This window comes from Equus caballus, chromosome 1 (assembly GCF_041296265.1).
Source record: "Equus caballus isolate H_3958 breed thoroughbred chromosome 1, TB-T2T, whole genome shotgun sequence".
Taxonomy (NCBI): Eukaryota; Metazoa; Chordata; class Mammalia; order Perissodactyla; family Equidae; genus Equus; species Equus caballus.
In genome coordinates this window covers 18972942-18985692 of record NC_091684.1, presented here as the reverse complement: position 1 = coordinate 18985692, position 12751 = coordinate 18972942, and the positions used below count along the sequence as shown (strand labels likewise).

Below are 12751 nucleotides of genomic sequence, written 5' to 3'. Positions count from 1 at the left end.
TCTCCTAACACCGTGAATAGGAGTCATGTTCAAAATCATTCCTGTGGCTCTGATTACAGGTGGGCCTAATTACAAAGAAGAGTTTGAGTTAGCATTAGGCATCAGATTGTAGTGTTCACAAATTTGGCGTAGGAACTTTTCTTCCCTTCTACTTGTACTGTGTTTTTCTTTTACTTTTTTACTCTTCAGAAGCCTTGCACAGTTGTTAGGATGTGTATGTGTATGTATGTGTGCATGTGTGTGTATGTGTGTGTGTGTGTGGATGTGTATTTACTCACACATGTGCTTCTACCACATTTGTTTTTGTTTTTGTGGCTACTTAACCCAAGCAATGGGACAGAAAGGAAAATGAGAAGCTGGGCCCAAGCAAAGCCATGTGACTAAACCAGGAGAAGGAATGGAAAGCACTTAGCAACTGGAATAAAAGCTGTGTAACTGTGCGAAGTGGCCTGGAAGGCAGGGCCAAGATACGGGGCATCAGGGGAACATCAGAAGGGACCATCAAAACAAGAGCCAGGCCCAGGGATCCTAGTGCCTGAACCAAAGAACAATGTGTGTGAACAGAAGGATAAAGAATTCCCCAAGGGAGGATCCATTCAGACAACCATGAAAAGCCAGAGACACAGATGAAATATGACAAAATCTAACTGAACAAGTAGTTGAAGAAAGATGAAGGCCACTGGGTCATTTCCTCCTCGCCGTCAATTCTTCTGTCACCCTCTTGCCTTTGGTCTTCTTTCCTGATGTTCAGAAAGCCTATGTTTCATTAGGGGTGGGTTTTCTTTCCCCAGTCCTGACCTCCACCCCCGGGCCCTGGGAGTAGGGGAGGTCTTCAGGCTTGTGAAATGTCTTCAGCATCAGAGACAGACCCTGTGGCACTCCCAGTGAGACTGGGAGGAGAAAAACACTGATGATGGAAAAGAGGAGTTTCTCAATGAGAAAGGCCCCGTCCAAAGCCAGGCCGAGGAGAGGCAGCCACAATTCTTTCCCGCCTGTCCTCTTGCTAACCTGAATCCCTCTCTCTGGCCGTGTGACTGCAGTCTTCCTTGCTCTTTTTCTTTTTTTTTAAAGATTTTATTTTTTTCCTTTTTCTCCCCAAAGCCCCCAGGTACATAGTTGCATATTCTCAGTTGTGGGTCCCTCCAGTTGTGGCATGTGGGACGCCGCCCCAGCGTGGCCTGATGAGCAGTGCCATGTCCGCGCCCAGGATTCGAACCAACGAAACACTGGGCCGCCTGCAGTGGAGCATGCGAACTTAACCACTCGGCCACGGGGCCAGCCCGTCCTTGCTCTTTAGAGGCAATGCATGTAGCTCCCTTTCCCCAATCACTGGCTGTGTGGTTATTTCCTCATTTGGGCAGGACACTGAAATTCAATGAGCAAGAGGGGGCTTCTCATCTGCTGTTCATTGCAAACATTGACCTCTGCCCACATGTCTTAGATCCATGCCTTTCCAACCCCTGTGAACATGATGGGGACTGCCTCGTCAATGGGAACACCTTCACGTGCAGCTGCCCAGCACCCTTCTCTGGAAACAGGTGTCAGAACGGTGAGTGCACCTTCACTGGATTCACTCCGCCCTCCGAGCTGAACAAGAGGCTGTCCCTCCTCCAACTCTAGGGAGTAAGGAAGGGCTGAGGGGTCCCATGGAAAGGATTGTAACCACACATGTTGAATCATGCATAATGGATTCCTCAGCATGGTCACAGGCAGCATCCCACTGAATCCTCACCCCCACATGTTAGATAGGGCTAGTATGTCCATTCTACAGATGAGAACATTGAGGCTAACAGGAGAAAAAAGATGGATTCTAACCAAGATGTATTACAAACTCAAGACTTTTGTTGTTGTTGTTTAGAGTGTTTAGACTGACTACAACAGAGAAATATTGTTCTCAAATGAGAGAGCAGGAAGGATCACAGGGCACAAAAGGCCCAACCAGCCCAGTTAGAGAAAGGGAGCCCAGAGAGTTCAGGGGACTCACTCACGGTCACGCAGCTAGTTAGGAGAAGAGCAGAAATTAGAGCCCTGGTGCCTGACTCCTGGCTCCATGTTCTGTCTTCCTGCCATCCTCGCTCAGAGATTCTGATAAAGCTGTGCCTGCCTTTAGTGACCTCTTGTGGGCATAACATGAGGCTATGTAATAACGCATCGGGAATAGAGCTCTATGGGCTAATTGCACCCCTAGATAGAACCTGGATTGTGCTCCACCTGGCAACCATTTAACTGGAGTGGGGGAAGCAGTGAGGGTCTTTATATAGGTTTTTACAGTTGACTTCTTTCCTCTGTGTTCTCTTCATTTATTCCTTCCATTTTCAACCCTACACGTCCTTCAATAAATATTTCAGGGTGATCTGGGATATCAGGCACAAGCATAGTACCCAGGTTCGTCCCTCACCTTCTTGGAAGAATGACAAAACTGTAAATGAAATATAAAATCAGCTGTGAAATGGAGAAACTCAAATTGCAGCTCTATTTGTTTGTTGAAGGTGTAAAAATTATTAAAACTTTTATAAAGATACAATAATAAAGACTGTGAGCGCTGGAAGGAACTGGGAAGCAATCATCCATGACCCAAGGATAAGAGAAAAGCCTTGTCTAGGAGGTAGCATGGTGTTTCAGGACCATGGACAAGGGCACAAACGCTCTCAACCAGCCCCGCCCCAAACGTTGTAGTGTACAGGTATCCCCAAATAATGTCCTGTACTTTGGCCCTACTTCTCTATGGATCTCCTACAGTGCAAAGCAAGTGCAAGAACAACTCCTGTGGCAGAGGTGAATGTCTCATTACTCAGAGTCCTCCCTACTACCACTGTGCCTGCAGATACCCTTACACGGGTCAAGACTGCTCCACAGGTAAGTGCTGGAGGCCCCTTCTGTGCTAGGCTCTCTCTTTCCTGGTTTGTGCCTGAGGTGTCTGAGTCCTATTGTGTGGCAGTCTGGATACATCCGATGTTTTAGTGGCATCCAAGATGGCCCTTTTAACTAGGACTATTTAAGATTCATCATCTCTAGAGAGTCCTGATCTGTGTCCCTTCCCATCCAGAAAGAAGCATCTTGAAACCCACTTCCTCCAGGAAGTAAGCCCTGGTCTATTCCTGGAATGGGCCATGTAGGGTAATAAATCTATATTAAGTCACTGCTATGAGTCAGGCATTGTCCCAAGAAATTTATTTTCTCTCTCAAATTCTCCCAAAAACACTGCAAGGAAGAGTTTTACAGATGAAGAAACTGAAGTTCAGAGAGGTTAACTAACTTGTTCACGGTCACACAGCTATCAAGGGACAGAACCGAGCTTCACTCTAGCTCAGACAGGCCCCCAAATTCCTGCTAAGGCTATGCCTCTTGTTATTCCTTCCTGAGTGACCCATCTACTTATACAGTCATGCACCACATAACGACATTTCAGTTGACGATGGACTGCATATATGATGGTGGCCCCATAAGGTTAGTTCCATAGAACCTAGGTGTATAGTAGGCTATCCTATCTAAGTTGGTGTAAACATACTCAATAATGTTTGCACAATGACAAAATGGCCTAATGATGCATTTCTCACAATGTATCCCTGTTGTTAAGCTACGCATGACTATATACTCTTTTTTGCATGGCCGCCATCATATTGCTTCATTCATGCTTGTTTATGATCTTAAGGTTTGTGTGTATATTTACTAGAGCGTCAGTGAGTCTGTCTTTCCCCTTTGGTGACCCATCTTTTGTGAAAGGATGGACACCAGAAGAGTCCCACCCATATCTCCTCGTCATCTCAGATGTAGCTGCAACTGCTTCTGAAGAGCCTTCCTGGCCTCACTTCCTGTGTTCACAGTGGTTCCTGTGTGCAAGCCAAATCCTTGCCAAAATGGTGGCACCTGCTCCCGGCATAGGCGGAGATCCAAGTTTATCTGTACCTGTCCTGATGGGTTCCAGGGGAGACTCTGTGAAATAGGTAGGGGTCTCAACCACCACTTCATCAGAAACTCAGGGCCGTAAGTGAGGCCTCTGGAATCCTTGTCTCTCTGAGTTTTGTTGCCAGAATGAGGTTCAAGTCAAGATTTCCAAACTCTACTATTGCCTCAGCCTTCTGACCTACGGGCATAGGGTTTGTCTGGCTCCGTGTAAAGAAAGGAATAAACTTGGATGCAGTGCAGGCAAATCAAACACACCTGGGCATCCCTGGGCCTCAACCCATGCCACCCGTTCTTGTGTGAGCCACAATTAAAGCACCCACCACAACCACAATAGTTCATGTTTTTAAACTGGGTTGAATGTGGAACATTCAAGTCACCTTCCTTCTGGGACCTTGTGGTGAAATCTCAGGGTGATCAATATTCAGGCCCAATCCTCTCACCACTTGATACACCTGCCAAGTCCTCTTCGGGAGCAGCATGCCATTTGCTCTCAGTTCTCACATCCCTGCCTGCTCTCTCCGAGGTTCTGATGACTGCTATGTTGGTGATGGCTACTCTTACCGAGGGAAAATGAGTAGGACAGTCAACCAGCACTTATGCCTTTACTGGAACTCCCACCTCCTCTTGCAGGAGAATTACAACATGTTTATGGAGAATGCTGAGGTCCATGGGATTGGGGAGCACAACTTCTGCAGGTAAAACTTATCTTCTTCCTGTGCTCAGTCTTGACTGCTTGTCAGGGTTTATTTGTCCATTCCCCTCCTCCTAGTTTTCCTGGGCCAGCTGAGAAACTTTGGAATGGAGCACTGACCTCATCAGCTTTCTTTCTAGGGAGGTTTTCCTACTCAGGATAGGTTAGGGTATGCTGCTGTAACAAACAACCCCCTAATCACAGTGGCTTGAATACATCAAAGTTTCTTTCTCACTAATGATACATGTGTCATGTAGGGTGGGGACTAGGGGAGATTCTTAGCTCCACAAAGTTGCTCAAATACCCAAGAAGGGAAGAGAGAGACTGGAAAATGGAGTGTGAGCTTTTTACTGCCTCAACCTAGAAGTCACACATCATCTCTACAAACATATTTCATTGGCCGAAAAAAGTCTCACATAGACCCACATAACTTCAAGAGAGAAACGCAGAGGAGAAAAGGGAATGTCTATGAGCATCGTAGTCTCTGCTACAAGGATGTTCAGGTTTTCGCAAGTAAGGATAATGCCACTTCTATTCCTGGGGATGACTAATTACCTTCTTCCCCTTCTGCTGCCTCCAGACCATTCTGTTGGCTTCCTCCCAATGTCTAAACAAGGCCAAGGGCATACATTATCTGCAATCAAGGGGCAGGGATTTTTTTTTGGTATGCTGTTAAACTGATTCCACTAAACAAGAGGATTTCCTTGCACAAAACACAAGTTACCTTCCACTTTCACCCATCTTGAGCTGTTCCCATCAAGGAGCTGTCTTCAGGGTGACCCCATGGCGGCCTTGCTCAGAGAATTCCCAAGCGTGGAATTTGGAAATTTGGGCAGGGGAGCCCTACTCTCACCATGTTTCTATGGTCATTTTACTTTCTTGACAAATAAGGATCTTCAACAGGAATCTCATTTCCTTTCCTGCAAACAATTTGATATGTCCTATGGATCTGGTATAAGGCTTGTGAACTACTTCCTGGTCATTGGGATTCTCCTCTGGAAGTTAAGGCTTTACCAAAAAACTGTGCCCATCCTTATATGCCAGAGTTTGCTCACCTGTTGGAGGAAGGGAATGGAATGCGGTCCCAGGGGGAGGGCAAGAACTTGGTACTCTTTTATGCAAAGGTCCTTTAATGAGGTCCTGTGTGTTCACCAAGCCTTGACCTGGGTTATTTTGTTTTTTTATTTTAGAAACCCCGATGGAGACAAAAAGCCCTGGTGTTTCATTAAAGTAAACCATGGGAAAGTGAAATGGGAATACTGTGATATCTCAGCCTGCTCAGCCTTAGGTAAGACCATGGCTGTCTGGAGGCCCTGGTAGTGGGGAGGTTGCAGATCCATAGACAGATGTTCCTGGCATCCATCTCTCCCACCCTCGTCCTCCCACCACCCTTGCTCTACCAATCGCCATCCCATTGGCAACCCAACTGCCTGATCCTCTGCTCCCCTCTCAGAATGCTGAGCAGGCTTGGATACCTTTGTAAACTCAGGCCAGTGGGCCGACTGTAAACTGATGTTTCCTGACTCCCAGTTAGTGCATCAGCAAATATTTATTGATTGCTTGCCGTGTGCCAGGCACTATGCCAGGCCTTCAGTGTACAATGGTGATAAAATATTGGCTTGGCCTCCATAGCTTCTCAGGATGCAACATGGACTGAATTCCAGCCTCACAGTCTTTCTGCCAGGCAACCCTGGCCCACCTCTCTACCCATGTCTAGAACAATGCACCCTCCCACCCTGATCAATGGGATTACCTCCCTGGACAGTTTCACTTCTGTCCCTTTGCTCTTATGGTCATCTCTGTCTATACTACTCCATCCCATATCTGCTCTTGTCCATAGCCAACCCTTCTTTGAGAACTATCTCAAGTCATCCCTCCTCCAGGAAGCCCTCCATGATCTACCAAGTGAAGTATAATCTCTCCCTCCTTGAAAACCCCATGGAATGGAATAGTACTACTCAGTGCAACACTTATTGTTCTCTCCTTTGTATGATAGTTATCTGTGCAAATATCTTATATCTCTCACTCTACTTCCTCTAGATATGCTCCCCTATACACTGAAAAAACCTCCAAAATATACATATGCATTCATGAATAGTCAAGTACGTACCCAGTGATGGATTTATATATTACACACATGTCTTTTGTGTGTGTGTGTGTGATACATTTTGAAATAAGAAGGAAAAACATCATCTTCATTGTTAATTCTATAGACTGGTGTATTAATTAACGTATTCAACAAATACTAATTGTGCACCTGCTATATGCCCACCCTGGATGCACTCTTAGCTCTGGACACTTGCGAAGCTGCTGGACTCAGTCATACTTCTTACCAGGTCTTTCTGAGGATCTAGAGGGAGAGCAAGTAGTGTGATGTGTCTTTCTTGTGTCTCACAGATGTTGCCGGCCCCAAGGAAGACCCCACAGAGCCCCTGACCACGTTTTCACAGTTCGGCTCGTGTGGGAGGACCGAGACAGCAGGGAGGAAGGCCAAGAGGATCTATGGGGGCTTTAAGAGCACGGCGGGCAAGCACCCTTGGCAGGCGTCCCTGCAGACCTTGTTGCGGCAGACCGTCTCCATGCCCCAGGGCCACTACTGTGGGGGAGCGCTGATCCACCCCTGCTGGGTGCTCACTGCCGCCCACTGCACTGAGTAGGTGCCTGCTGGAAGCAGAGGCCAGGGAGACTTGGGTTTATAGGGCTGTTTTCTCCTTCCCATCTGAGCAGCATGTTGGTGACTCTGGCAGGATCTGGGCTGATCTAGCTCCAAGAGCAAAAGAGTGGCTCCTTGAAACCAGAAGGAAAAGAGCTGCCATGTCTAGCATGCTTAGCATGTGCATCACAACTATGATGACATTCAATCCTTAAAACTATTCCCTGGAAGACCAGCCGAGGGAAGACATAGATTTTGATCTTTTATTAACTGTAGTAACCCTCACGCCTAGCTGAGATCTTCGTAAGGAGCAAATGTTCAGAAATTATTGGCACAGGGATAGATCGAGCTGATTCTTATTCTCATTTCATAAATGAGGACCCTGAGTTTTGGAAGGTTTAGCACTTTGCCTAACATCATGTGGGATGTAAGTGGACAAGTCGGCTGCAAACCTAGATCTACCTGCTTCCTGAACCTCTCCAGCCCTGCCCTGAATAGAGAAAAATAACATGCTCCCATCTGATGCCATCACCAACGAGCCTCCCAGGCCAGGTGTCATGACTCCTGTGTGCCTTAGAGAAGCCAGCATCTCTGGGGAGCCTGAAGAATCACCACCTTCCCGAGTTCCCTAAGTTCATAGTCGGGGCTGGTCCCAGGTAGCCCAGGTTTTGAAGATGGCCTTGAAGGTATTCTAGTCCCACTTTGCTATTAAACAATTTCTTCTGGGATTCTAGGAGGTGTTCCTCAAGAGAGGCCGAACATGCAAACATTAGCATCTCCCAAGAATATTTGTTCATGACATTAATTGGCTGCCCTTTAGCAAAGTCTGGGGGGAATGAGAGGTCTCCCAGGAAATGCAGGATACAAGTTATAGCTTAAATTTGGAGACTATTCCATTAACAAAGCAGTTTTCTCACATTATCTTATTTGGACCACACAGCAAAGTTCTGTGAGCAAGATGATGATTACGGATGAGGATGCCAAGGCTGCAGATGGTTGGGTCATTTGTCAAACGTCACATAGCTCACCAGGAGCGAACCAGGACTTGGCTCCAGTCTCTCAAGTCCCAGGGCTTCTTCCTGATCATCGTACTTTCCCTTGCAGCATAAAAACCAGGCATCTAAAAGTGGTGCTAGGGGACCAGGACCTGAAGAAGACAGAATCCCATGAGCAGAGCTTTGGAGTGGAGAAGATATTCAAGTACAGCCACTATAACGAAAGAGATGAGATTCCCCACAATGATATTGGCAAGTCTCTTCTATCATGGACCGCCCATGGGTCTTGTCCTGGGTGGATTTCTCTACTGATGGAAAGCTGAAGTTTGGTTCTAGAAGGTGCTCTTATCTTTTTGGTCCCTCACAGATGCTGTAAGGTAGAGAATTTATTCCAGAGCTTTATAGTTCTTAAAAGTTTGCATTAGGGTTGTTGATACACATGTACAAGCTCTTAAATTGAGAGGAAGAGATGCTAGGAATGTTGTGTTGTGGAAAGAGCTCAGCCTTGAATCCCAGCTCCCCCACTGACTAGCCAGCTTTACCTCTCTAAGCCTCAGCTCCCTCTTCCATAAGAGGGAGCACTGATGTACAACTGTTAGCTTCCTGGGTGTCAAGTGACATGAGCGAATGTGTCCCCATGCACATCTGGCACCCGGCGGGCAATACTGTACTTCAGCTGCTTGCTGCTCTGTTTCTCTCTTCACAGACCTCTCACTCTCCCTCCTTCCTCAATATCTTTGTTTCTCCCTTAAAGCCTATTTTTAAAAAGTGAATTAGAAATTATTTCAAACTCAACTATTATTTCTTGATATTACTCTCAGCCTGAAGGGTTACTCCTCCTCAGGCAGAAGTTAGAAGAATGGAATGACCGAGGAAGAAGTTTTTTAGGCATTGGGACTGAGGCTTTGCTATGACCACCTTCCAGTCAAGTTCAAGCTAATGCTTCTTTGACAGACAGGAAGTCATTACCTTTCTCTCTCTACCCAGCTTTGCTCAAGTTAAAGCCAGTGGATGGTCACTGCGCCCTGGAGTCCAAATACGTGAAGACTGTATGTCTGCCCGATGACCCCTTTCCCTCTGGGACTGAGTGTCACATCTCTGGCTGGGGTGTTACAGAAACAGGTGAGTGTGGCCACGCATTTTCCGGAGACAGGTGAGCTACATCAACCAGAGAAGAAAGGGTCAAACTCAACTGCCCTTCTGAACTTGAAATCAGTGTTATATTGAAAAAGGACTATCAAGAGAAAGAGATCACCTCAACTCTCAGACTCTAGTTAAATCTCATCACCTCCAAGAAGTCTTCCCTGAACTCCATGTCTGTCCCTGGCCCCCACCCCTAGATCCTTGATTTTCATCAAGCAATGGTCCTGTATCCATGGAGACCATTTTCTTCCCATAGGTAGATTAGAATGAAGGTGGATTTGGAGTCAGACAGACTTGCGTTAGATTCTTGGCTTTGTCACTTGGACAGCTGAGTTTTTGTTCCCCAATAACCATACTTACCCCCTATCTTTGGAATCATGACAATAGGAGATGAGAGAATTCTCTAGAGATGTTCATTAAGTCAGCCCCTGGAGGGTGGGAGTCAGTCTTGCTCATCTTTGTCTCTCCCACAGTGCCTTGGTCAGGGTTCCCCACATAGCCAGCATCCTATAAAATTTTGTTAAATCAAGCTATGGATTTGTCTCTAGGATTTGGTCTTTTCTAAGAAAGTAACCAAAGGGTTACTTTCCTCATAGTACTAAAAGATTATATGCTCTAATATATGAAATTCAGAAGTGTGTTTCAAGTCTTCCTCAAATACTTAAAGTAGATTTCTCTTCCCCCCAGATCTTGTCCTTAATCATGGGAAAGCACGAGTCACTTTAAATAGGCCTGTATTCATGAAGAAAGTGAAATGTAATATACAAATTTGTCACAAGACTTTGGGAAAGAAGGTTTCTGGATTTAGGGTTAACCAGAAAATGCTTTTTGTAGCTATCTTCATTGTAGTCCATCTAAACCTTTCAACATCACCATGCCGACCAGAATGGATTGAGCAGAATAGAGGTTCTTTAGGGGATGAGATGTCTGCTCTGGGAAGCAGGTAATCTAGAAGATCAACCATCAAGAATCAACTCCACACTAGCCCTCTGCCAGGCATGGGAAATTAAAGATGGGTTTAAGACACCAGGCCTGCCCTTCCAACCTCACAGTGTAGTTGGGGAGCCGGAGGAGGGAATAAATGACTCTGCCGTATTGTGATAAGCGCAGCACTAAAGGTCTGTAAAGGCGTGGTAAAGGCTTAACGCAAAGAGCTTAGAAGGAATTTCCCAACCTTGGAAGATGAGGCCTCTCTGCCCATCTCCTGGCAAACTCCTTCTTGCCTGAACTCAAGCTGGAAGCCCTTTTTTTTTTTTTACCACTGCTGGCTTCTGGTGGGGCAGGTGCCACCCTGGTCCCCACAGTGGCCACCTCTTTTCTCTGTCCCCCAGGGGAAGGGTCCCGCCAGCTCCTGGATGCCAAAGTCAAGCTGATCGCCAATACGTTGTGCAACTCCCGCCGACTCTACGACCACATGATCGATGACAGTATGATTTGTGCAGGAAACCTTCAGAAGCCTGGGCAAGACTCCTGCCAGGTCAGAGATTCCGAATGGCACTGGGAGGAGGAGAGGCTGGCAGGATCTCACACTGGGCACAGAGGCCCCTTAGAGCCCTGGGCTGGGAGGCAGTTTCAGAGGCCCACCTGCCATAAAGCTAAGGCACAGGTGGACACATCTGTCCTCTGGCAGATCTGAATCCACATCAATCCAGGATGCCTCAGCATAATAACCACAGCGGTCACTTTGGGGTCATTGGCTAATTTAATTCTCACAACACTCTGGTGAAGGGGATGTCATTATCGCCACTTTACAGATGCTTAGAGGAATTATCTTGGCCTGTAGCCCCTGGGTGGTAAGTAGCAGAGCAGCAATTTGCTCCACTGTGTTTAAATGTGAAGAGGGTACTTCTGGCCTCAGTGCCGGGCAGCATGTCTGAAAGTCCCAATAAGCAGGGAACTGTCCAAAAGACCAGTGACTACGAGGAGAAAGATGAGAGGCACAGAGAATTCACCATAATATTAACTTATCATTAGGATTTAATTGTGTGTGTGTGTGTGAGAGAGAGAGAGAGACATTTAGCTCCAGCAAACTAAGTGGCTGAGTGGCTCCTCTGTGGCCACGGCCATCCTAGGACCTGTCTGACGTTCCCCCCAGTCCAGGACCTTTGGGCCCCCAAGCTGCTGAGGCCTGTGGTGACTCAGAGTCTGCTGGAGAGGGAGATGGTGGTGGCTCCATCTACCGATGCTGAAGTGACCTCTGGCCCTGGGCCCAAGTCAAAGCACACTCCCCATAGTCCCTCTCTCTGTAGGGGCCCCATCACACAGGAAGCTGTCCTTCCTCGACTCCCGGGGACAGCTAAATTTGGAATTTTCTGCCTCTTGTCCTCTCAAAGCACGTGACTGTCCAGGAAGCCCCTCACGGACACATTCAAATCCTAGTTCCTCCTACAAAGGAACCCAAAAATGATCTGTGAGCCTTGAGCCCACTTAGGGAAGGGAAATCACAGTCACTCTCTCCAGGGTTTGTGGCTCTACTGTGATCCTCCGTTCCTTCCCGAGGGGCCACAGACGTCCACCGACTCAAAGGAGGGCTATGGGCAGATGGGTGTGACTTGCCTAAGCCTCTGGAAGAGGAGAGAGAAAACAGACCGTTCAGTTGCCTGGGTATTGCAAGGGCTGCACCTGTAGGCTTTGGAAACAGACAGTCGTGGGTTTGAAACCTGGTTCTGTCCTTTACTTAGTGAGGCTAGTCTAAACCTAGTGGCTTAGTCTGCTCAGGTTGCTATAACCAGTTACTGCAGACTAGGTGTCTTAAACAACAGAAATTTACTTCTCGCAGTTCTGGAGGCTGGAATCCCGAGATCAGGGTGCCGGCATGGCCAAGGTCTGGCGAGACCCTCTTCTGGGTTGCAGACTGCAGACTTCTCGTGTGCTCACATGGTGGAGGGAGAGAGCTAGCTCTCTAAGGTCCTTTTATAAGGGCACAAATCCCACACATGAGGGCTCCACCCTCATGGCCTGATCACTTCCAGAGGGCCCCACCTCCTGATACTATTACATGGGGATTAGGCTTCAACATAGGAGTTTTGGGGGAACAAAAACAATCAGTCCATTGCAGCAGGATAATTCTCCCATCTCAGGTGCCTAACCTATAAAATGGAAATAACGTATCCATAAGATCATAAGGTCGTGGCTAAGATTAAAAGAGAGAAGTCATTAAAAATCGATCCGTTGTAGAGCGTAAACTGCAGTGTGTTTGAGAGCTCCCACCCTCTTGCTTGCCTCCTCACCATCGCCATCCTCACCACTTCAACTGGGGGCTTAATCTGAACCAGGAACTGTCCCATGTACTTTCAAACATTAATCCTCACAAGAACCCTGGGGGCGGGGTGGGCTCTGTTGCTATGCACAGTTTAGAGTGTG

General features: G+C 47.1%; 1 protein-coding gene across 1 annotated transcript in view; it reads left to right on the top strand.

The window, feature by feature from the left end:
• The window catches only part of HABP2 (hyaluronan binding protein 2), a 33737-nt gene that overhangs the window by 19839 nt on the left and 1147 nt on the right, over positions 1-12751 (top strand). Inside the window, exons 4-12 of the mRNA XM_023639126.2 lie at positions 1442-1549; positions 2740-2856; positions 3825-3944; positions 4430-4601; positions 5788-5885; positions 6995-7250; positions 8355-8497; positions 9233-9367; positions 10720-10865. Of these exons, the coding sequence (XP_023494894.1) occupies positions 1442-1549; positions 2740-2856; positions 3825-3944; positions 4430-4601; positions 5788-5885; positions 6995-7250; positions 8355-8497; positions 9233-9367; positions 10720-10865 (1295 nt within the window). The remainder of the gene's footprint in view (positions 1-1441; positions 1550-2739; positions 2857-3824; positions 3945-4429; positions 4602-5787; positions 5886-6994; positions 7251-8354; positions 8498-9232; positions 9368-10719; positions 10866-12751) is intronic.